The sequence below is a fragment of the Gobio gobio genome, assembly GCF_949357685.1.
Source record: "Gobio gobio genome assembly, chromosome: 8".
Taxonomy (NCBI): Eukaryota; Metazoa; Chordata; class Actinopteri; order Cypriniformes; family Gobionidae; genus Gobio; species Gobio gobio.
Window position 1 is genome coordinate 36,077,501 of NC_137114.1, and position 25,953 is coordinate 36,103,453.

The window sequence follows — 25,953 nt, forward strand, 5'->3', positions numbered from 1 at the left end:
ATCTGTACAAAATCTGACATTTTAATTAAATACTCAGAAAGGTTAAGCGAAAATCTTTTTGTTCTCAGTTGATTTAAGTTTCATACTGTTACACGGCACAAAGCATTTTCTTTCTGTAGCTTCTCATTCAAACATCACACATATACAGTATGATAAAGTGCTTTACTGTTTCGCTTCTCTGGCCACCTCTGGCATGCACTCACACAGAACAATACTACACTCCCTCTGTCAGAGTATGCTGGGAAAACTGCCGCTCTGTGCTCCTTTCTTTTCTCAAATTGTGACTATGTTCAGAATAGCACTACTGTACTGTTTCTGTAGTATGTATACTGTGCATAGTATGCAAATGTTTACATTAAATAAATGGATGACGTACAACATTTGCCAAAATGTGCAGTATACAACCAAAGCATACTGCATGGGCCACTGCACCCACAATGCATTGTGCTTAACTTGACCTTCTGTTTCCAAAGTGACAGAAGGTAATATCAGTTGCATTTTCATATGTTTACAAATCTCAAAATATATATTTATTTATATTTAATATGCATTTTACTTGAGAGATTTTTTACACAAACTGGATTAAAAATGCAAAACAATTTTATATTTCCTTGTTGACATGATAATGGGCTAATTCATTAGTTTAACATAGCCTACTGTTTTAAAAAATTGCATTAGGTTGCCAATGCCTTTGCCTTTACACACTGTTTTTATAAATAGTAAGCAGTGTACAATGTACACCATGCAGTATGCTAGGGTTCCATTCTAAACATAGCCTCTTTTAAGCACCTGATGAATTTGCAATGCCCTCTGGGAAATGTAGGCACAAGTGTAGAGCATGTGTAGACACCTGATAGAATGAAGCTGTTGTATTTTCCAGGGCTGTGTTCGAAATCGCCCACTATACCTCATTCACTATTCCTTACATTACTCCACTAATATAGTCCACTCGAAGGAGTGAATGAAAACGAGTGAGTGAATTCGGACACCGAGTGCGCCAGAAGGGATGCCGCTTTGCAAAGTCTGTGCTTGCTGTTTAATAATCATTTGAAACTTTGCAAACTGGCAGCTTCAGTAATGAAAAGATTTAACTTGAACTCTTGGAAACTAGCATGCATAAACCTTAATTAAACAATTTAATAATCAAATAAAAAGGAACCAGCGGTTTGGAAAATGGTATGCTTAGCTGTTACGAGAATACATCGGTTGTACACTCATGTACTCGTTGTACACCTCTACAAATGGCTGTCCCTTCAAATAGTGCCCTATGAAAGGGTATAGAGGGGACGATTTCGTACACAGCTCAGGTCACCTATCCACCTTACACGTTTCAACACACATATAGCGGCAAATGAATCAGAAGTCTCCACATTCAGAGAAAACAGCTTAGGCCTACATACGAGAAAATAACAAAATGCTGAAAATGGTCATAATTAGTGATTCAAACCAGTGTGTTTATGATCACGATACTAAATTAAAATCAAATGATAAAAAGTAACCCTTTTGCAATATCAAGCAGCGTAACGGACAGTTTTTGTACAGGTAAAATAACTGGAAGCGGATGAGGGCGATTTCGGCCGGCGCATTCAATTTACTAGGGCCGCGCCTGCTCTTACGTAAAGAATAAGGTGGATAAGCACAGTTGCCATCATTTGTGGAGAGCCTCATTTTGATCTCTTGTGTTGTACAGCGCCTCTCTGAGGCTAGAAGGAGATTGTCAGCTCTCTAGAGAAAGACACTTTAAAGCCAAGCTAGCATGCAGCAGTATTAGCCTAATGCTCACATATATTAAACAATGTTGCAAGCACCCTGTTTGACCTTTTGTTGCAGAACATACATTCTGCAGATTGCAAACTGAGTTGGTTGTAATTGTCTATCAATTTTAACCTGAAAACATCACTTGCACTAGGCTACTTTAGCACACGGCTAGCTGCGTATAGAGTCCAATTTATTCAGGTTCGACATGTGCTGGTAAGCCCTTGTGCCATGCACTTTAAAGTTAAGTTTTTAGCTTTTTAAAGCTGCAGTCCGTAACTTTTTGCTCTCTAGCCGTTAATAAAAACCTGGTTATTGTGTGTTTAAAACCCATTCAGTTTATTAGTACTATTACAGAAATCTTACCTGTTTCTTACCAATTTTCATTTTTGTACGACTGACAAATATGCATTATGTTAAGTTTATGTTAAAACGGTAATCTGAATAGATGGAAATTTTATTTGCAATTTTTTTTCAATTGTCACAGTTTGGAATCTGCAATATATCGGTTCCATATCAGGTATCAGCCGATATTAGATATTTTTAAATCTTTCGATATTGGATGTTTATTTGTGCAGCTCACTGCACAGCATTTAAAATGAAGTATTTTATTCATTATTTTAAATTTATTACAAAATATTATCCATTTTGAATATTGTCAATTTATCAGTTATCAGCTATAGTATAAAATAATATGTAGACATTAATTGTAGCTTAGCATTATCGGCCAGAATTTTTATATCGGTACACCCCAAAGAACAATGGTTCCAGAAAAGCATTATAAATTAATGTTGGGGCTGTTTACACAGGACATGTTCTGGATGCGTTTATCAATTACATGTTACTTGAGATGTGACGCAACAGCAAAGACAATTTAAAAAATAGCGCAGTGAACAGCCCTAAAGTCTCCTGAAAACTGGGGAACTGCGGGATCCAAATTTGCTTTCCGCACAAATTTAATGTTGCTTCCAGGTTCGCATAATTGTTGCAGCAAAGCCGGGCATGAAAATTGACACCTTCAGAGGGCGCTGTTCATTCTGAGTGAATTCACCCTGAATGTTTCCTAGGGCTCAGGCTCTATCGTAAGGGATTCTGTCCACTAAAGCATTCATGTTTAATTTGATTGTTGGTTATTTGTCAGTTTTCATGTTCTAGCTTAGTGTTGGCGTAAGTCAGATGTCAGTGCTAGGCTGGTTACACATTCACAGGGCTGAACAGGATATGACAAAGGCCACTGGAAAATCTCACTTGCACACAGGGGTGTAGTGTCGTGAAAAGTGAGGGTTTAGTTTAGAGATTTAATTCTTATTTATTACAGTAATTACTCAAAATACTAAAGTAACTAAAGTCCATTTGTGATGTTTCTGTTGTTGACTTTCCATGGGATGAGGAAAAATCGGACATTCCTGCCAGCCTTCCAGTGCCATGACCATCAAGTCCCATGTTCACCCAATCAAATAAAACTTGTTGGATGTTTGAGGCCATAGAAAGAGCTGTGATTGTTGGGCTTCTTGCGTCTCCTCTTGAAGATCCTCTCCAATCACGCAGAAGCATGGGCCGCCACACACATGAACAGGACGCACTTAAATGTTCACTCGACTGGCTGTGATTCAGGTCTTGCTGCTCTGTGAGACGGGCACTTTAACTCCTTTCTGTCCTGTAGCTGTGAAGGACAGAAATAGAGAGACAGAGAGAGAGAGAGAAAATATTTAATGATGGACAGAAGGCACATTTAAGTAACAGAAAATCTGAAAATGCAGAAAATCCTTATTTGATTTTACCGGGTCAAAAATGACCCAAACTTTTAAATTGATTGTAAATCTCTCATAATGCTATATTATGACCAAATATTGTATTCAATCTTTTTATCAACTTGTTTTCTTTCAATTAGCACAGGTTTTTTATTTATTTTTGGAACTGATATATTGTAGTACAACAGAATGAATCTAATATTTGACATAGCATAATGAGAGTTTTATAAGCATTTATAAGTGTACCAAGGTGGACTTTTTTTAAGGGGAGTTATATATACCCTGTGTGAGTAAAGTCAGTACATTTGAAATCAACTTTTAAAATAACTGGCATTCTAGGTGAAAAGAAAATCCTATCCGAGTATCAAAATGAAGTCTGAAAAAGAGCTTCCAAAATGTATTCAGCATAAAGTAAATATCAACACTAAAATAGACACCAAGCTGAAAACTACTGCATACTGTGTGTCGTAGAATAGCTTTGTTGATAGTTTTGTCATATCAAGAGACCGTATAGGTTGTTCATGTGTGTGTAAACATACAGTATAGTTGTGTTTATATATAGTAATAAGCTATTTTTATGGCTCTGAATGTTGCTTATCCATCCACTCTGATTCTTTTGTTTTTCACTTGCCTTTCCTAACGTGAAGCAGCTGATTTTGCACATTCATTTGTTATTAATAATGTCATCTTTTGGTTTGCGTCCATCAAGTTACACATAAAAATAATAAGGGAAAATAATCATTGAGGTGTACCTTTCAATTGTATTAAATTCACAAAATTATACAAAAGTACATAGTTGAACATATAAAGAAAAGATAACAATCTGAACAACTTTGAACTCCGAAATGTGTATTTTTTAAAATATAATATTATACAATAACATATAATAAATGTACCGCTCAAAAGTTTGGGGTCAGTACAATTTTTATAGTCTTTTATAAGTCTCTTATGCTCACCAAGGCTGCATTTATTTGATCACAAAAACAGTAAAGCAGTGATCTCGTGAAAGTTTAAATAATGGTGTGAATATATTTTAAAATGTAATTTATTCCTGTGATGTCAGAGCTGAATTTTCCGCATTATTACTCCAGTCTTCAGTGTCACATGACATTCTAATATGATGTTGATTTGCTGTTGAAAACAGCTTTCTTGCTGAAAAAAAGTATTAATTTCTCTCCCTGACCTCACAGGTCTCTTTTTTGGTTGTGATTGACGGTACGCTTCCATCATCATTCAACATGAGTATCACCATGAGAAAACAGCCTAAGCCACATGTTTATTTTGAGAGGTATGAAACTTACCCAGTCTGTACTTCTCCTTAGCTTCGGCCCGCTCTTTTGCATCAAAGTACCAGACGGTGATGGCATAGCTGTGGAAAAAGAAAGATAATTTCAGTCACAATTGACAGGGGTTAGACAGTCTGACTAGCGTGTATTGATCTGATAAACTCGAGACTGTTTAGGACTGTGATATGGAGTTTGAGATATGCAGAGTCATGTGGATTACTGTGGTCAAAGCACAGAAAGGGTTAAGTCAACACTAGTAGAGCAGCTAGTTTGTTTATTCTTGGCTCTGTCCTACCGGCACGAGTGCACAAACTGAAACGACGGCCGCTTACACTCAGGAAGCACGTACTTCCTGTGCCCCACCTCGGCCCCCAGCTGCGATGGTGGTTGATACACACCTACCCTCATCCTAAATGTAGAATGCAATGTAAAATGTAAAAGACAATTGTTTTACTATACCAAAAATTCTGCGTTTAATTTGTTTCATCAAACTCATTTCAAGACAAACCCACTTCCTGAGGAAGACCAACTGCAGGTGTGGTGTTTATAGAGCAGGATCAAATTAAACTGTAGTGTTTGTAGCGGTGGGAGAACAATGGTAGTGGACGACTGGGGGACGGGGTCAGATGAATGCACATGAATCACGCACGTGTTGGGATAGATCACGATAGATGAGAGGTTACAAGAATTATAGGACTGTGGTTGTTACCACATGACGTTTAATTTAATTATTTGTGAAAAGATCTCGATTCAAACTCCCACATGATCTTATTCCTAAATGACAGCGATTTGGCTTTATATCTATTAAACCTTTGACAAGTACGATCACAGTGAACATTCAGATCTGCGTTGGCATTGTCGCTGACCCAGACAGAGCAGTTGTCATGTATAGGGCTTTTCAAACACACAGTATCATTATTTCGGATAGAAACACTGATGTTTACGATAGTGATACTCTACAAAATAGAGTAAGTCACGTTTTGAAAGTAACTTGATGCTTCAAATAAAGATCTTTAAAGTATCTAAAAGTGCTCCAATCAGGATTTTTGGACCCGATCACTGGAAGCATTATTAGCCGATACCGATCACTGAAATAAATAACAGGCCAACTATTCTTAGCTACAATGTATTTTAAATAAGAGATGAGAAAGTATCAAGAATTGACAACTCTTTATTTATTGGCAGACAACATGTGTAACATATTTCATTTACTCTCTTAGAGGTGATTAGGAACAGCTTAGAGGTTAACATGAATATTAACATTAACAAAATATTTGTCTTTTACTGAGTTAACTCCATAAATGACAATAATTTATTGTCTGAAAACATGTCCCCAAGCCTAATAAGTCCCAAGTTACACCAACGTTTGAAACCATCATCGAAAATTCCTGGGGTGAAATCAGGATTGTTTAATATTGGGGTAAAGGAAGAATCATACAACTTGGCAGATAAAGTACTGACATTTTTGATCTGGGCTTGCATTTACTCCATATAAAGGAAGTCAGCCAGCTATTCATGCCCTTTAATGCACTATTTGAGAACAGTATAGGTCCATTTCGAATAGGATATAATAATTTATCATTAGCATTATGATAAGGACAGTTGTACCACCCTATAATTTTTGACTCAGTTCCCTGAATAAATCTTATTTTTAGTTTATTAATTAAAATGAATTTTATGATCATCACAGAAGAGGTGTATTCAAGTCACTGTACTAGTGTTATCATTAACTTAAACTAAAACCAATATTAACATGTAAAAACATGTATATATATTTCGAAAAACATGCACATATTTGTGTGTGTGTGTGTGTGTGTGTTTTAACTGTAAACAGTGTTTACTGACCGGGTGGCAAAAGCTGGTTTCACTTCATGTGGATTCCGGCGATCTGACCAGAAAATGAGCAGACGGTCAAAGAGAGGCTCGATGTTGGCAACAACATTACGACCCTCGGGGTAAATCTGCAATAAACCTCCATGAGCCTGGGAAAACAGACAAAAATTAAATGGTAGAAATGGGTAAAGAGACGACTCTCCTCCTGACTGAATCAAGCAACAGTAAGAGTAAACACAGCATACCTTCACATCCCAGTCCTTGTTCAGATAGTAGATGCAGGTTATGCAACGTCCGTCGCCATTAGGATTGTCCACATGTCGCACATATCCTGTTCCGTTGCCAGGGTAACATGCCACCATTGCCTGGTTGTACAGAAGAGAGGGGGTTTAATGAAACATAAGATTTAGTGGTGATAAACTCTTAAATGAGAACATTTTGTGGCATTGTTCACTAAGGCCCAGGTATTAAATTCCGCTGTTGGTGCTCCAATCACAAGCAGACAACACTAAATCAGTGTGTTTTGAAAAAGTACTGTGATCTGATGACTCAAATACACATTCAGTAGGGATATGGCCACATTGTAGTGTAAACGCTAATGTGCTAAACACCAAAGAACCGCCTACTCTAGATCAAAGGAACACAAGTAACTGATAAAAACCGAAATATGAACTGTAACTTTGAATTATTTCAGGTTTTGAAAGAGACAGTTTGGAGCAGTCCCGCCACTGGCCGTTTTGATGCCCTAAGCGCGATCACTTTAGGATGCCCGCAGTGGCGGCGTTCGTTTTTTTTTTTTTACGGGGGCGATGGGGGGGGGGGGGGTGATGTAGAGAGAGCATTTTCTTTTGGTGCTCCCCTGAGCACTTGGTGCCCTACGCGCAGCACGTGATGCGCGTGGTGGGAGCGCCGGCACTGGTTTTGACTATGACAAGCTAGCAAGTGGAAATGCTAATGTGTCCTGATGCAAAAACAGCAAATGTCCGCCTACTCACATAACACGTAATATCACAACAAGGATTTTAAACCAAGTAAAAAAGAACATAAGTAACATTCATTTTTAACATTTTAACTAATGTTAACTTCCGTAGGTTTCCTACAAAATACTTTTTGACTAGCTGTCATTCACCATAGTGCCCTAGCACACATGCATACCCTTGGATGGATGGATCTTAATTGTATCTGAGGATCTCTAAAAATTTATATTTTTAATTCCTTATCCAGTAATCACAATAACAACTGTTCTTGACTGCTCTCTTCTTCACTACAGCTTTTAAACTTATTTACATAATATTTTAGTCATCAGGCCCTTTAAGAGACTTACAGCTCGCTTTGATGTTGGAATGATGAAGCTCTTCTGTGGCACCTGCCAAAGGTCACGCACACACATGCTTATAAATAGCATGCACTGTATGGTACATCTACATGACCGCCATGACCACCCACAGGCCGCCATTATCACTGCTGTTCATGTGGGTTTATGACCACAATTCGGGGTGATGTATGTCATGCCAACCAAGCTAAGGTGAAATAAGATACATAAGCTTCTTTCATTACAGACACTTGACTTAGCTTAAAATAAACATGATGTAATACTCCTTTTTGTCTAGATCTATTACTTTTAAAAAATAATAAAAAAAATAATAAAAAGCAAACAAATGTAAATACACTTGCAAAAACAAAAATGAGTAACACTTTTTACAGTGGGTAACTATTGGTTAACTATTTTACAGTGTCCATGTAACATGTTACATGTAATTACTAGTAACTATAAATTATGCAAAATGGATTTGATTATAATATTCTTTATCTGACTCCATTTATCAAAGTTGTCGAATTTAGAAGAGAGTGCCAACTGGTTATTTGGTCATTTATATTTGATAATTATTCATACATTTAATCTTTCCGTTTTAACCCTTTGTTGCAATTATACCGTTCCACATTGGAGATAGTTAATAATTACAGATTAATTCAGAAAGGATAAAAATGTAACAATTTATTAACAATCAAGTAAATGTAAAATGTCAATTACATAATAGACAGAAATCTCTTTTAAAAGGAAACACAAATTCTAATTATGGTTACACTTAAAATAGTTTCAACTAGATGTAAACTTAAACCCTTAATTATACTCAGTAGGCCTCTGCCTAGAATGTTACCTGTGGGATAGAGAGAGAGAGAGAGAAGAGAGAGAGAAAGAGAGAGCCAAAGAGCAGCTCTCTCTAGAGAAAGCAGAGAATCCAAAGAGCCCGAGCTACAGTTCAGATCTTCTTTTATCCTCTTCCCTGATGTCACCAAACTCAAATATGACTCTTTTAAAACTGACCAATCAGACCAAACCGTGAGACGTTTGAAAGTAACCAATCAGACGAAACTTCTCCCACTGTACCAAAGGTGTGAAAAGCATTTGGCCAGCCAGCCATTCTTTTGTCCTTAGAAGCTCCAACTGGCCCTTCTGATGGGGTTAAGGGGGGGAGGGGGTTGAGTCAATTTCAAATATCTTGGTTGCGACAATGGTTGCTAACAGTAAAGCAGATGATTTTGTTCTATTTCAAATATCTTTGATTATTTTCCACCTTACATCATCCTTGGTGAATATCTGTTTTCCAGTACGTGGAGCTGTGCCGAAACGCTGCATGTTGCCTCAGGTTATGCTCAAGTACCAAGATTTGTCTCAATACGCTGAAGTGTGGCAGAGATATAACCTCACATCAGTTTTGGTGTGCTCTTCATCAAACTTGTTTGTGCGTAATTCGAAAATACTTGGGCTTATGAGAAAGCTTTTAATAAGATTTTGCCAGCATGGTCTGAAGAGGATCTGAGCCAATTTTGGTGAAAATCGGATGAACTGTCTAGTTTGAAAAAGTTTTTTGGGAAACATATTGTTTTTTGGAAACTTAGTAGGTTTTTTTGGAAACGTTGAATAACGTATCACTTATTCAGAACGCCAGAAATCTCGTCTCGAGCCAAGGAATCAGAGGTTGAAAATGTATTCGCATGAACTTAAGTGCAGACTCCAAATTTGCTGTGGTTGATTATGAGACTCTATTTGCTTGCCAAATTTCATAATTTTCCTGCAAGCGGTTCTATGGGCTGCCATAGACTCATGCATTAGCAGCAGTAGAAGAAGAAACAAATACAAAAGGTTCACACAAGCTTGGTGTTTGTGAAAAAAACAGTAGGTAATTCGGCCAGGGATGTTTATGCGGATGGTGGGAGAAAAACACTGAGATTCTGGATTCGGGCGGCAATAAAATCACAGACTAGCCCCTGTAAATGTTGAAATTACCTTATGGCACCATGAGAAACAATTACCGTCCGAATAGGGCTTTTGCCATCACAAGAATGCGTTACACATGTTCAAAATACATTAAAATAGAAAAATTTTAAATTGTAAAAATATTTCACAATATTAGTGTTTTTCTGTATTTTTTATCAAACGCAGCCTTATTACAAATAAGAATAATAACTTTATAAACCAAAAAATCGTACAAACCCAAACTTTTGAATAGCAGTGTGTAAAAACGATTCTAATGAGAATATATTCAAAATTTTTTGAAAGAGTTTAGTTTAGTTCACATGCTCTGTGGTCGCTCATACGGGCAATGGCAATTCGAATTTGTCTTGTACCATTTCCCGATCCCCACCCCCAATCACTTCCCATCCTCTTCCCATCCTCTTCATGCCTGATAAAAAGTCCAACAAACCACCAACAGCATTTGGCTTGCCTTCTGTAGAGCTCAGTTTTGGCACAATTGCTGCTCTGGATGATATGAGGCATTCCTGGGCCTGGATGATGATGGGGGAGATGGTAACGGGTTGGTTTCGGCAGGCATGAGTCATCAGGGTGCACTGTTAGCTGCCAGCTCTATGATATGGTCAGCACTTTATCAAACCCCAGAGAGAAAACTCCCCCTAACCCTTATCACTGCATCACAGTATAGCAGGAAACACAACGTGTGTCACATGGGTTTTACAGGAGCATGTGGGTGGATGGCAGAACGGGTTTGTTAGGCCCCCTTTTTTTCACAGCCAGCATGCACTCCGGCAATAGGTTTGTTTGATGATCCACAAAAGTGATTGTGCACTTTTCTTAAAGAGATGATAATTCTGTCAGTGTTGACTCACCCTCATGTCATTTCAAACCTGTATGACTTTCTTTCTTCTGCAGAACACAATATAATAAAAAGTTAGTTTTGGTGACCATTGTATGCAGAATGGACAAATTAACACTGAGGAAAAATAATTATTATTTTGTGTTCCACAGAAAACAAAGAAAATCAAACAGTTGGGGAGCGACATGAGTAAATGTCTCTTTTAACACCCTTTTTGGGCAAAACTGACAATGCAACTAGCCTTTAAAAAAATCCATTCCATTTTTTTTTTTTTTTTCCACTGGCCCCACTTAAAAAACCCAAGTTAGTTAAGTTTTTAGCTCATTTCCCCCCGGTTTCCCAGACAAGGCTTAAGCCTAGTCCCAGACTAAAATGCATGTTCATAAAAGCTCTAATCCTGGTTTAGTCTAAACCCTGTCTGTGGGTCTAAAACCAGGCCTATGAGATAGATGACTTTGGAATCTTTTGGCCTAAAACAGCACAAAACACACACACACACACACACACACACACACACACACACACACACACACACACACACACACACACACACACACGTACAAACAAAACCATACTGTCATGTTGATTAGCAGATCTCATTAGGCATGACATATTCATCAGGTTACACATGGTTTGTAAATTTAATGACCACAGATAGCAGTCTAGAGCTGCTTTGACTGGATTTCTACTTAGTTCATAACAGAGTAGAGGACATGACCTCCGCTGGCAGACTGAAGGGTTCACAGGAAGCCAACTATGACAACCAAATTGAACAGAAAGTCAAATTATCCAATTAGGAAGAACAAAAATGAAAGCGCCCAAAGACATACACAGCTAAATGCCCCAAAACACTACAGCACTGCCATCAGTGTCACAGTGCATTTTGCATGCAGCTTTACAGCCAACACTCAATTAAATGGTCTGTTTCTCAAGTTATTTAGTATTACAAAGTCTGATTCATTCTAGTCAAATTGGTGATTCAGATGGTTCATGTAAATAAATTGGTTCCCAATTACGCAAGTTTTAGCTTTGAGTTTTTCCCATGAGAGACTGAGGGCCCTATTTTAACGATCTGAAACGCAAGTGTCAAAGCGCGAACCGCAAGTAACTTTGTGGGCGGGTCTCGGCGCTGTTGCTATTTTCCCGGCGGGATAAATGGCTCTTGCGCCCGGCGCAAATCTAAAATGGGTTGGTCTGAAGTAGCTTCATTATTCATAGGTGTGGTTTGGGCGTAACGTGAATAAACCAATCCGAGCGTCATCCAACATTCCCTTTAAAAGCAGGTGCGCAAGTTCCATTATGGATTGCTATTATTATGGCGTATTTACCAGGCGCACGCCAGGAGCGGTTCACAGCCGAGGAGACTGATGTTCTTGTAAGAGCAGTGAAAGACAGAGAAGTGAAGTTGTAATGTTGTACATTATGGTAAAGGTGATTTCACAGTCTTTTTTTTTTTTCAGTCTTTCAGTTTTTTCAGTTTTTCAGTCGATTTTTTTTCCTGGTTCTTGACGGACAAACCAATTTGTCAGATGTCCTTATATACATATATGTCTTGCCACTATTGGGCAAACAGGTCTTATCCTTAATTATTACAATTAGCCTGAATCATTTGTAAGCTAGATTTATGCCTATTTGTTCACATCTTCGTGGCACACCACAATGATTTCCGTCATCTCATGTGTTAATATTTTTTTAGTGTAACAATTTATGATTTGCAAAAATAACTGTTGCATCTGTGTAGATTACATGAGCAAAGTGTATGCGCGTTGTGCACGCTATACATTATGGTCAAGCATGCGCCCTTAAAATAGCATAATGAACAACGCGCAACGCGCCACTGACTTTAGACTAGGTTTTTTCTGGTCAGTGGCGCAATTGTTTAATGGAATAGCAAAATAGCACCAGGGATTGTTTGCGCCGGAACACGCCTCCTTTTTTGCGCTGAACCGCCCAGGGAGCGCAAGTGCATTCACTAGTTTAGCGACGTGCTTCTGTGGAGGGAAAAGCGCGCTTTGCGCGGGTGCAAAATAGGAATGACACATGCGTCGGTGTACAAAGTCAATTGCGCTGGGTGCAAGATAGGGCCCTGAGGGTCAAGTTTAAAGGCAAGACAATCTTTAACAAAATATATAAAATGAACTGCTGCCAAGATGTCGTATTTTATGGCTATTTGATGATCTTTGGTTGTTTTATGATTAACAGGCAACAGTTCCTCTAAAACAGTATTGTTTTGATCATGTGAGATCCTTTCATGCCTTGATAAGTAGATATTGAGCACAGAGTGTGCTGAGATAAGAGTCTAAATCCGATGACGAGAGCGAAGAGGATAAGTAGGACATGGGGGAATTACACAGCAAATTCAGCTGTATACTTTGATACTAGAGGCTGAGGTGGGTCAGAGTCTTTTATGCAGCATTACAAGGAATTTTGAGCAGGCACAGAGCAGCCGTAACATGTAAAGCAGCCATTTAAAAAAAAATGTTAATGCCATACTTTAACTCATATCTCATTTATCAATAACACATAAGAGTGTGATTAATTGCATAATCTAGGTCACAAGACTCTAGCTTGCGTATACTGTCCCTCAGAAAGAAAGAAAAAAAGAATGGGAAAAAGGTTTTTATGAATGATTTACAATTTCATTCTGCTTGTCATGAATAGGGCCCAATGTTTATAAAACAAAACTCTCCTTCTCAATGCAATCTCATTCTCAGTCTGTACATGCACAGATATAAAAAGTAATGTTCTTAATTGTATTGAATGTGGACTTCCAGTGTACTTTAAATCTTAAAAGTAGATTTTTTAATAACTGTACTTTCAGATAATATATGAATGTAATAAAAGGCCACTTAAGTGCACTTAAAGAGAGTGCACATTCATGACTATTTCTCAACACACTTAAGTACACTTTTTAAAAGTGCACTTTCACTTTGTAATAATGACAAACTAAAACTTTTACTTTAAAGTACAGTTGATGGAACAGTGTTTTCACTGTGATACTGTTATCTTTGAAAAAAACAACAACAACAACTGGATTTGTAATCGGACATACCGGGCATTTTCCTGGTGGGCACTTTGTGGCCGATACAAGGTTTTTTTTCTTTCTTTTTTTCTGGCTCATCTTGCAGGGAAAGTGACCCATTGGTTTGTCGTCTGAATTGACAGGCCAAAGCAAGAGAGACCACCCCCTCCCTCCACGTAGGTGCTGTTTTTTCATTTTTATTGGAGCGCATGGGAAACTGCAAAATGCGAACAGAATATCTTCTTTTGTGTTTCACAGAAGAGAGAAAGTCATACAGGTTTGGAATGAAATGAGGGTGAGTAAATGATGAGAGCATTTAATTGCAGTAAATTTACTTTAAATTTACCAAACTGAAAATAAATTTAAATTTACCTAGCTCAAAATCAGTGCTTTACTGTCAAGTGCATTTCTATGTGACAAAAGTCCCTGTCCTAGTTTTATTTATTCATTTATATAAAAACCCTAATATAGGCCCTAACCCTAGCAAAAACCTTCACATACGGGCCACATGGGCTGGATTTGTTCAGAGCCAAATTTTTGCCTCAGTCTAGCCCTGTTCAAAACGTTGAGAATGCATGAAGCTAGAATAAGTGCTCCTATTATGTTTTTTCAAATATTCAGTTTCATGCAGTAATATAGCTGTTTGTAAATGTAAACATTCTGCAAAGTTGTAAAGTCGAAAGTGCACGATACAGTTATTGTCTCCCAAAAGAAAGAATAGACTCTGAACCGCCAATACGAGACGTTTGTTTTTCAAATCCCACTGCGTGACATTTCTACGCCACTAGAAAAGACATTTGCATAATGCACGCCTATGTTGTGTGTTGTCCGCCCGCAAACAACTTGACCAGCCCTCAAACGTAATTTTACTGATGACTGTTTCTCAAATCTCAACGCGGGATTCACAAAAAGTTTTCTCTTGAAAGATGGGTCAGTTCCCAGTTTATTTGGACCAACTTGCTCCTCAAAATCATAACCTGCAAATATGAACACTTACACAATATAAAACACAGACATTTTTGAACATCAATAATTATATTTGGGTGTTCAAAAATGTCTGTGTTTTATGTTGTGTACGTTTCCGGCTAACCAACGTTATTAATGTCTTACTGAAATACTTCTGCTAATCAGCTGTGGGCCGCTATTACCTAAAACTGTGCCTATTAATGCAGATGGTCTGTCGTTCTTACTAGTTTGAGTAAAGATTAAGGATGGAGCAAGATTTGTTTTGCAAACTTTGTTACATCAGTCATTCACATAAGTGCTGGGCTAACACTGTGTACAATCGCTGAGCTTTAGGAATAAAGTAGAGTTAATAAGTAAAGCTGAGCTGAAGTTCAGTTATGGTAACGTTGAGCTTCCGAAAAATGTGCTTTACACAGTGGACTAATCAGATATTCATACGACAAAATATTCTGGGTGGCATTACATTTTTGTGCAAATGATAAAAAATGCTGTTTAAAAAAAAAAATGCTGGTGGGGAAAGGGTTTATTTACACTATTAGTTAATACTATATGTTGTTAAGGAATTAATACATAATGACACATTTAATCAATAGCAATTCATGAATCTATTGAACTGATTAGTTGCTGAAGTGGTAATGAATGGCTTGTCTCTACATGAGTCATACATTAACTCATGATTATCTGTGCATTCGTTAAGCATGAATTAATGCACATAAGCACCTGTACTGTTACCAAAAAAACATTTTACATTTCTCAAGCAGTTTTTCACATCTTTGCCTCTCGTTCCCATTAATGTCTGACTCTGACCTCATGTCCGTGCCTATATAGTGGATGAATGCAAATAGAGTAATGCAAAAGCCCCGATACTCTGTGCTGGTGATATTTAGTTTGGCTGGTATGAGCACGTTACTCTCTCTGGGAGGGGCATGTGAGGTCTACTGCAGATGCCAACGCTGGAACACGCTGTTCCCTCCGTTTTTATCCTTTTCCCCTATGCAGCCTTTGCCACGTTGTCCCAAGATCGAATGGTCTCTACGCATATGAGAACGAAACCAAGTTCGTTCTCTGAAAGCACTGGTTTAGAGAGAAAGAAAGCTGGGCATAGGCACCCACACTCTCTTGCAGTATTCAAAATGCTACGTGTCTTGTTTCCAGGGCAACAGCGAGAAATATTTTGGCCAACTAAAAAGTAAAGGGTCTGATAAGGCTCGAGAGAGAGAGAGAGAGATTGAGAGAGAGAGAGAGAGAGGAGACGGAGAGGAAAAATAACTAATGGGAGGGTTGATTAAGGACATTCAGTGCACTGGAGAGAAAACGAGGGAGTTGCGTGTCCGCAGAGGAATAGAGACGTGAGATGAGAGCTATTCTAATGCAATAGGAAATGCTGCAACCTTTTTAGAACCGGCTTTATCACTTTAAATGTATATAACCTTGCTGTAACCGGTTCAAATAAAAATCCTAATAGAGCGTATTTCTAATAAAATCCAAAGAGTGCTCTCACTCTAAAATTACCTAAATATTAGAGCTGCAACAACTAATGAATAATGATAATGAAAACTGTAGACAATGAATGTCAGTATCGAGTGCATTCAAATATATAACATGCTGATAACAATCAGCTCATAATAAACACACAACAATGCAAGTAATCTTTGTTTACATGCATATTTTATCCGGTTTTGATGTCAAAACCCAAACAAACATGTACTGTACACACTGAATTAGCCGCTAGAATTAAACCTTATTCATGGTTTGTGTGAACTTTACAAGATTAAAAACCACCGTTTAAGGCATTTTCATGACCTTAAACATTGTAGTGTTATTGTGCATAAACGCTGTAAGATTGTAAACACGTTCATTGATTAGTCAGGTATGTACTTTTACCCGTTTATATTTTAAACATTACTTTCACGACATATTTACATATTTTGTTTTATATCCTTTAGTATAGTCATTGGACAATATGTGGAATAACATGCTTTTAAAATAAATGCTGATTTGTTTATTTCCACTACCGTTCAAAGCTTTGGGGTCAGTAAGAAATTCATATTTCTTTATATGAATACATTAATATGATCAGAGGTGACAGTAAAAACATTTATAACATTACAAAAGATTTTGATCTTAAATAAATGCTGTTCTTTTAGAACTGATTACCACAAAAATATGAAGCATCACAACTGTTTTCAACATTGATAATAATCAGAAATGTTTCTTTAGCTTTCTGAAGGATCATGTGACACTGAAGACTGGAATAATGATGCAAAAAATTCAGCTCTGCGTCACAGGAATAATTTACATTTTAAAATGTATTAAAATAAAAACGAAATTTAATAATATTTCATAGAACTGTTACTGTTTTTTTTATTTTATCAAATAAATACAGCCTTGGTAAGCATAAGAGAGTTCTTTCAAAAACTTACGGACCCCAAACTTTTGAAAGACACTGTATCTTTTTTTCCCACATTTTTATCTAACTTTATTTTATCTAATCGAATAGATGGACAGATTAAACAACGGAAACCTCAATCAGACCTCAAACCTTGCTAAGATGTTTCTGTCAATGCCTATTTCACAAATCCTTGCACAAAATTGCACATTGAAACATTGTTTGAAGGATAGCATTGAACAAGATGCTTTTGACCAAAAAAATGGCTTCTCTTGAACAAATAAACAGCAGATCAATCGATTATCAAAAGTTGCAGCACTACTAAATATCAAGCCACAAATGTTCTTGCAAGATGTTTTCATCACCCACTTGCAAAAGTATGTGAACACCGCAGTACTCGCGTTCCCATTCCAAGGGTTGAGCTACGAGATTTTTTCTTCAGACGTAAATATATGACTGAACACATGTGCAAAGTTGCACGTCAACATTGGCTTCTCAAACCTCTGATCATTTACACATGCAAACAACAATCTTTCACTGGCATTTCTACAATGTACATAGTCTTAAAAGCCGCAATGAGAGGTAGAAGCTCAAGAGTAATGCAGTGTTCCTTTCACCGCAGATTAAAAAATATTCCCTGCAGATTAAGGATGGCGTGAGGACAGTGACTGCAGTCTGACTGATCTGACCCACTGAACAGAAGCCTCTCCTCTCTCAATCACGCTGCAGCGAACACGCTGAAGATTCACAAAAAGGTCACCCAGATCAGGTTTCTAACGGAAACAGCAATGGACAGGCTGTGATTACAATACAGAATGTCCACATGTCAGTCTGTCTGGCTGTGCATTCATAACACTCCGGCAGCAATACAACTACTGTGCATTCAGACTCAGCAAGCTACATACAAGACTTTATTCTTAATAAGTTCAAGCTAGAATGGAGAATATACACTAGTGGTCAAAAGTTTGTATATTACAATTTTAAAATATGTTTGAAAGATGTCTCTTATGCTCACCAGTGCTGCGTTTATTTCATTAAAATACAGTAAAAACAGTAATATTGTGAAATATGATTACAATTTAATTTGAATATATTTTAAAATGTAATTTATACCTGTGATGCAAAGCTGAATTTTCAGCATCATTACTCTAGTCTTCACTGCCACATGATCCTTCAAAAATAATTCTAATATGCTGATTTGCTGGTCAAAGCCACAATATGTAATTTTTCACCACTAGAGCTTGCTGCGATAGTCGGTGTTGCTGGTGTTACCGGTGTTCAGGTGCAACACCGGTTACATTCCTTGCCCATCACGGCACCGCCCCCCACTGTCCTTTTGATTTTTTATAGTAATACAATTATTAAATTCAGTTAGAGAACAGACACTAGATTTAAAAACTGAACATGTCTGCTTAATAAAGTGAGAGCCGACCGAGAGTCGCAGCACAGACCAGTAGCAGGAGTCAGATTTAATTTATCACAAGAGTGAAACTGACTGACAAGATGATCACAGAAGATTTGGTTTCAAAGTGAAATGTAAAAGCGCCTACTTAAGTGAGTGTGTCATTGTACGTTTTATATAATAGGCTAATGAACCCACCATTCAAGCAAAGCGCCACCGAATTGGCGCTAATTCTAAACCGAAAGTAAAATGTGCAAGGCCACACAGGGCACACGCATTTACGGCCGCACTGTCATACATGGTGCATGTCCACTGGCGCATTTTCAGTTCATTTCTATGGAAGCTCAACTTTCATAGGAATTCACTGAAAACACTTGTTTTGCTCCACTCCGTAATGAATGGCTGAGTGGCAGTGCACATCTTACTTTCGGTTTAGAATTAGCAATTTAAAAGCCCCCGTTGGTGATTCCGGTATTAACGGTGTTGTCACATGTCGATTAAACAGTGGGAAAATTTAATGAAAACGAGATTTAAAAGACTAACTGTGTTGAGCTATATAACAATAAATAGTTCCCTTTCAGTCGGTCATGTTCACCGTTACATCGACGTCACCAACGTATTGGGATCTTTCAGGGAATGAGGGTTACACATGTAACCGAGATGTTTTCTGTTGATGAATGTATCCAAACAGTTGCTCATCTGTCTAATAAAACACATAATATATTAAAGCAGCACTAGGTAGGTTTTGCTCTCGGGGTCCCCCTACAGTTGGGAGCAGTATTGTCCTCTACTACTGTCGTAAACTCTGTCAGGGGATGCATCACACATGCATTTATTGACATGACAACCATGATAGCCCTGAACACTGCCGGAGGAGTACAGATGCAGGTGTTCTGCTTGCGTCGCGTGTGAAATGTCTTCATCCCAGGTACAGTGGCATATGTTTTAGCATGTCATATGAATATAATTTCATGGGTTTTATTTTTTTTCAAACGCCAAATGATCGCGATGTTCACGTTTACAAGCCAGCGTCATTATAGTAGCCTAGTCTATTGGTTCCTGTTTTACAGAATCTATATGATACTTCAATTCAATGTTTGAGTGGTAGGTAATAAAAATATATCGTCAATATTATAATATCAAGCTACCATAGATGAATCTGCAAATTTGAAAAATCGATTTGCATTATAGCTTGAGGCAAGACAAATAAACCAATATCACAGACATGTTAGGTATCCTAAAATATGATTTTGTACGTCTTATGTATTTACTTGCAAGAATGTAGCCCCTCCTCCTCCAGCTCACGCCAACGAGCAAACGCTGGCCCAATGTTGATCCTCGTCCTGCCTTTAATCCGATCACTTTCTCGTTTCCTCTTTTTGCTTTCCTCCGACAAAACCTTTGCTTTCTTATTTTTCTGTGCTGCTTCGGCCATGACTATAACATTCGGCAAACAAATGATAGTTGGGCTCGCACGTCCGAATTTAAGGAAGTGGGGGTGGTGGTGGAAGTGATGTATATGCCGTAAAGCGGTCGAATTTTGTAGTTCTTTTTGTTCTCGGGTTATTACCCGAAACCCGAAGTTTAAAAGTACGATAAAAAACAGATACAGACCCCGTCAGGCTATGGCAGACGTGTCATTCAACCTATTGTAAGTCGATGTATCATCACAAGAGTCTTGAAAATATGTTATAAAGGTGGAAAAGTTAGTGCTGCTTTAAAGCGTCTTTGGTGTTTCCATAGTTTCTACAAAATAAAACCCGAAATTGAGGGTAACGTGGGTATGATGTCATTCATTGACCTGGTTAAAATAGCTTATTTCTCTGGATTTAAACATTCTTGGAAACATATGGGATAATGTAAGTACACAATTCAACAAAATATATAACATTGTTCTAGTGGTTTTTCGATATTTTAATCCAAAAATCTCACATAGCGTACTTTATTAATATATAATAATAACGGTTCTTATTATCATCAGTTAAAAGACAAGGGTTTTGCTGCTTAATATTTATGTGGAAACAGTGACCTTTTTCAGGATTCGATTTGATGGTTAGAAAGTTCAAAAAGAACAGTTTTATCTTTTGTATCATTAAAAGAAAATATTACACTTACCCCAAACCTTTGAATAGCAGTGTATTACATTATCCACAGAAATATGAAGCAGCACAGCTGTTTTCAACATTGATAATAATAAGAAATGTTTCTTGTGCAGAAAATCAGCATATTAGAATGATTTCTGAAGGATCATGTGACACTGAAGACTGGAGTAATGATGCTTAAATTTCAGCTTTGAAATAACAGGAATAAATTACATTTGAATATATATCCAAATAGACAACAGTTCTTTTAAATTGTACTAATATTTCACAATATTACTGTTTTTTGATCTAATAAACACAGCCTTGTTGATAGAGACCTCTTTCTAAAAGGGTAATGTACATGTTTTTTTAGTGTGGAAAATGCCACAGCAGGAAGATCACATACCATTGGACAGTGGTTTGACCTGGCAAGCTCAAATAACCAAACCTGCGTCATAGGGGCAGTTTTGCTCTGACACGCTGACAGGACTGATGCGGTACTCTGCGCGCATATGTGTCAATGTTCAATCACACACCAACTGAGCAATGCATGTTTGTAATATCACATCAGAAAGTCATAATTACTCAGACCAACTTGACAGTAATATAAATCATGTTTTCAGATCCAGGGTCTGTTTTTGTAAATGCGTAAATACGTTTAATAAGCTCTGATACGGTCTCACGCACACAATGAACACACTGTGTATACAAGCACGCACACAAGCACTGCACCTTAGTGGCTGTAAGAATATGTTGTTTGTATATGGGCTGGAGATAGAGATTGACAGAGGAGCCTTCAAAGCCAGAGAAACACTGATCTGTGATCTGATAAGACTGCATTTCTCAGGCTGCTAGTTGAGAACAGTGGAACAGTGAGAAACACAACACAGACCGTCAGTATCTAGTCTGATACACCCAAGAGCCAACCGCAACTTCCTTTGCATTGCAGGTGAGGTGGCCGTGCTTGCCAGTTTTTACCTTGAAGTAATGGCTAAACTATAGCATCTACTGATACTAACATATTGAAAAAGGGGAGACTGCAGGGAAAAGTTGTCAGGTGTAGATGTGATGTTGGCTGGATTTCAGAAACTAAGAAGGCATTGGTCACATTAGCGGAATTGCCATGAAACTTCATCCCGCAAAAAAAAAGGTTCACTGTCAATAGTGAAGTGATGCATGAAGAACCGTTCACACAGAAGTCACTTTCATATCAAGCAGCTTTCTGTTGGTCAACGTGGCGCATTAGCGCGAAAATATACGCAATCTATATGGGGAACTTTTTCATCCTTATCCAAAATTTCAGCTCGCATGGATTACTATTGAAATTACTGATTTTATTGGCAACATTTCATTTTTAACCGTTGAGGTTTTATCAAATCAAGTTGATTTAAATAGCAGCATTTTTCACAATACACATCGTTTCAAAGCAGTTTTACAGGAAAGCATAATGTTAATGTTTTAGTGCCATCAAATCAATTAATCACGATTAATCGCATCTAACATAAAAGTTTGTAAATATATAATATACTGTATGTGTGTGCGCGTGTATATATATTACATGTGATTAATCCATAGTCTGTAAGAGAAATATGGACGTAGTGTCCATGACGTCACCCGTATGTTTCTGAAGAGCAGTTTTGAAGCGTAAAGTCGCCCGTTGCCATCTTGGCAGCGCGTCACTCCCGAATAACTGAAAATGGGCAAAGAGGCGGGATGTGGCTGGAGCTGAGGTGACGTGATGGCTAACAGACAACAGACAAGCGGCAATCCACCTGTAATTCAAGTGGCCATGCCCTTAATTATACATATAACTTTAATGCTTAATATAATTTAAACAAATTTTTTTTTTTTTAAATCACCCCCCTCACAGTTGTCATGAAGGGCAAAATTAGCTGTATAGACCAAAACCACAATTTGTACCAGGCTGTAAACATGTTTTTTTTCTGCTGTAAAGTTGGGCATTTTAACATGGGGCTCAATGAGATTCTGCTCTCTTTTTGGAGTCTGTCGATGAATTGCAGTTTAAGTCACTGCAAGCTGTAAACTGGGGGAGGTTGTCGCTTGGATTAATCACGATTAATCAATTTGACAGCACTAGTTTTAATATATCGATGCCTTATAGTTGCATTTAGCCAATTAGAGCAGGCCGAAAATACAGTTTATATTTTGCAACTATACAAGCAGTTAAGCAGTTGAGTCAAAAATCATCTTAAATTTGCTACAGATGTTGGGTAAACCTGCGAACACAATAAAACACAAAATGCGGTCAAGTACATTTTTAGATGTTAACAAGGATGTTATCAGGTCTTTTTAAAGGAGTATGTAAAGTTGGGGTAAGTTGCTCAACTCATTGCTTTATGGCAAGTTCAAATGTGACAACTTACCCCATACATTTTGTAAATAAACTATTGTCTTGTTTTCATGTGCAATAATAACGATTTAAATTTTAAATATATATGTTTTGCAGCCAAGCTTCCTATACAGATATTGACGTTCAAAAAAAGAAATCCTGAGAAACATTCACTGTTTACCATAGAGGTCCAAACAAATAGGACCCAATAATAAAACATTTAGCCATAATTTACATACCCTCATGTAATTACAAACCTGTATGACTTTATTTATTCTGCTGAAGAGATATTTTTGAATATTTTGAAGAATGTTGGTAACCAAACTTTTCTGGTTACCACTGACTTCCACTGTTTCTCAACACTTTTAAAAATAAAGGTTCAAAAAAAGATTTCCGTAGATATGCAATAGAAGAAACAATTTGAGTTCCCCAAAGAGTGTTTCTGTTAACAGTTTTTAAAAGAACCATGTTTCCTTAGTGTGAAGGATATTTCAACAGTCTGAATAACCCTTTTCAACTACAAAAAATATTTTGAGCAATGGAAAGGTTCAATGTATGTTAAAAGTTCTTCATGGATCCATGCCAATAAGGAATTCATATTTTGTGAAAAAATCTTCACCCTTTATTTTTAAGGGTAAAGAAAGAACATCACACAGTTTTGTAACATCATGAGGGTGAGTAGATGAAAGAATGAACATTTTTGAGTGTACGAGCACACGTTTGCCACTCACCTTTGTGCGGCCGTTGATGACATAATCCCCCAGCTGTCCATTGGCTGCACTGCGCATGATGGCCTCATCGATGTGAGCCATGAGGTCGCTGATGCTCTTGCAGCCTGGCTCGTTGCCTTCGACCCAGGCAATCTGGTCTCCACGGATGTTCTTAGAGGGGATGCTCTTTTGGCTGACTAACTGGCCCCCTCTGAACTTCCCGCTGTGATTTAGAGTCTCCACTTCCTCCAGAACCCTGCCGCCCAGTCGATCGCCCAGGAAGGCATCTTTTACGCAAATGCCGTAGAACTTCATACAGGGAACTATGTACTGTTGAGCCATGTGCTCTGGAGACCACCCTGCACTGGTGGCCACCGCCTGCCCAGGGGCCAATTGGTTCATTGCAGCTTTGGGCCCATTGTGATGGACCCAACTGAGGGACGACAGGGAGCTGTTTTTGTGTTGGTGATTGGCTGCAAGGGGAGCAACAGCCTGTGTGCTTTTAATTGAGTCTGTTTTAGGGCCCATTTCAAGCCTCCTCCTTTTGCATTCAAGTGAAGGAGAGTCCGGTCCATGGGGCGTTTCCGAGCACCCCATTCCAGGAAAACCACTATGGGCCCCGAAGTCTCTGTTTTCCTCATCTTTTCTCCTCTGGTGCTGGAGTTGTCTGAATCGCACATCTCCACAAGGTCTTTTTGAAGTCCTGTCCAAAGTCCTGTCCCCGTGAGCAGCGAGGCCCCCATGGGGAGTTTCCAGCAGTCCATTCAGATGCAAACACCCGCTTTGTGTCTGCTTAGGGACATCATGATAACTTCCTTCAGCTGTAGGTGAAGGGGACACAGCTCCTCCACCATTATACAAAGGCAACCCGCTCTTCAACTCCTTCAAAAGCGTGATCCCGGATCCAGATCTAGACGCATGTCCTGCCAGCAGCTCCTCCGCCGTGGTCGCGTTCAAACCCATTGTACTCACCGCGTGAGACCCACCACCGTTGGTGACTCTCTCTTGCCGTGAACAGATACTCTCGCGTCCGTGTGCATTTAATAGGTCCGTGTTTTCCAGTCTCTCCATGTCATGTCGTCTACTCCTGAATACTCACGTAGCTCACGTCCAATCTTCATTTTCTGCACAATCGGCTCCGCTCATGCCTGCCTAACGGCGCTGTTTTCACGAAGCTCGACAATAAACTTCCACAGTTCAACACAAATACTGTGCTTTCCTTCGGTTTATTAGTTGTTTAATACAGAATTAACCTTTAACTATTTTCCATGGCTGTTTATTTCCAGAGCACGGGGTTATGAGCGTCTGGAGACAGAGAGTAACAGTTAAATAAATCACTTAAACATTAGACACGTTAAAACGGACACCTATTGTAAATCTGCCCAGTCACACTCTATAATTGTAATAATTAGGTATATATGTCAACCACATGGAGAAAATGGAACGTGGTGTAATGAAACAATTAATAAAATGAAAATGTAATATAACTTTCGGTTGAAGGTTTATCTTCAGAACAAAGTCCAGACATAAACGTACACGAGCTATCAATTAAATAATGCGCTATATAAAATATATACAATGACACACATTAAAATATTAGGCTAAAGTAAACACGAATGAATACAAATATTTAATGCATGTATGAAATAAATAGGCTATAGATGCAAAAAGGATAAAGTCTAATCTAAAGCCGTGTTCTTTAAAATATGGCTATAGGCTATAGCCTATAATAAATCTTAAATTTTTATGCAGGCTATAGCTGCATAAACGGACAAATGCGGATAAAGTTTAAACGCCAAAAGCTTATATAACTCGCTAAAATAGTTTAACCAAAATAATAACTAATACAAACTAATTATTATCAGCTGTAACGTTAATTTAAAAATAAAAAAAATAAACGTGAAACGATAGGGCATCCAATTCATTAGTTTAACACTTAAATGTGAAAGCTATCTGTATAATACCATCCATCATAATCATACTCCTATATATTTGTCTGTTCATAAAGCTTTAATACAAAGACTGAGACGAATTTGGCGTATTTTAGACTAGTGTTGGCTACTTACCTCTATATGATAAAGTCACTATAAAAGACCAGCCGCGATTGTAAAGAATTTCCGGTGTTCTCTCTTCCATTTTCAATTCACGCTCATTTCAGATGATACAAATAATTAAAACAACGTTTTACACAGACAACACTGTCATTTCTTCCCATACAATCCTTGGTGAACAAAGATCACGCTTCGTGTCTGAAATAACACTGTGCGGGTAGCAAAATTACAAAATCTACTAT

At 38.0% G+C, this 25,953-nt stretch overlaps 1 protein-coding gene across 1 annotated transcript; it reads right to left on the bottom strand.

Annotated features, from left to right (window-relative positions):
- egln2 (egl-9 family hypoxia-inducible factor 2) lies at nucleotides 1-25,953 on the bottom strand. The gene is made up of 6 exons (XM_079824582.1): nucleotides 25,727-25,953; nucleotides 23,682-24,965; nucleotides 6,871-6,990; nucleotides 6,638-6,774; nucleotides 4,808-4,875; nucleotides 1-3,418 (listed from the first exon to the last, which is right to left on the bottom strand). Exons 2-6 carry the CDS (start codon nucleotides 24,729-24,731, stop codon nucleotides 3,366-3,368), a joined length of 1,428 nt encoding a protein of 475 aa, XP_079680708.1. The 5' UTR covers nucleotides 24,732-24,965; nucleotides 25,727-25,953; the 3' UTR covers nucleotides 1-3,365.

Coding starts and splice junctions, on each gene's coding strand:
- egln2 (XM_079824582.1), bottom strand. CDS start 24,731: ATGGAGAGACTGGAAAACACGGACCTATTAAATGCACACGGACGCGAG. Junction 4,876..6,637: donor AAACCAGCTTTTGCCACCCG/GTCAGTAAACAC, acceptor CTTTTTCCACAG/CTATGCCATCACCGTCTGGT. Junction 3,419..4,807: donor TAAGGAGAAGTACAGACTGG/GTAAGTTTCATA, acceptor TGTCCTTCACAG/CTACAGGACAGAAAGGAGTT.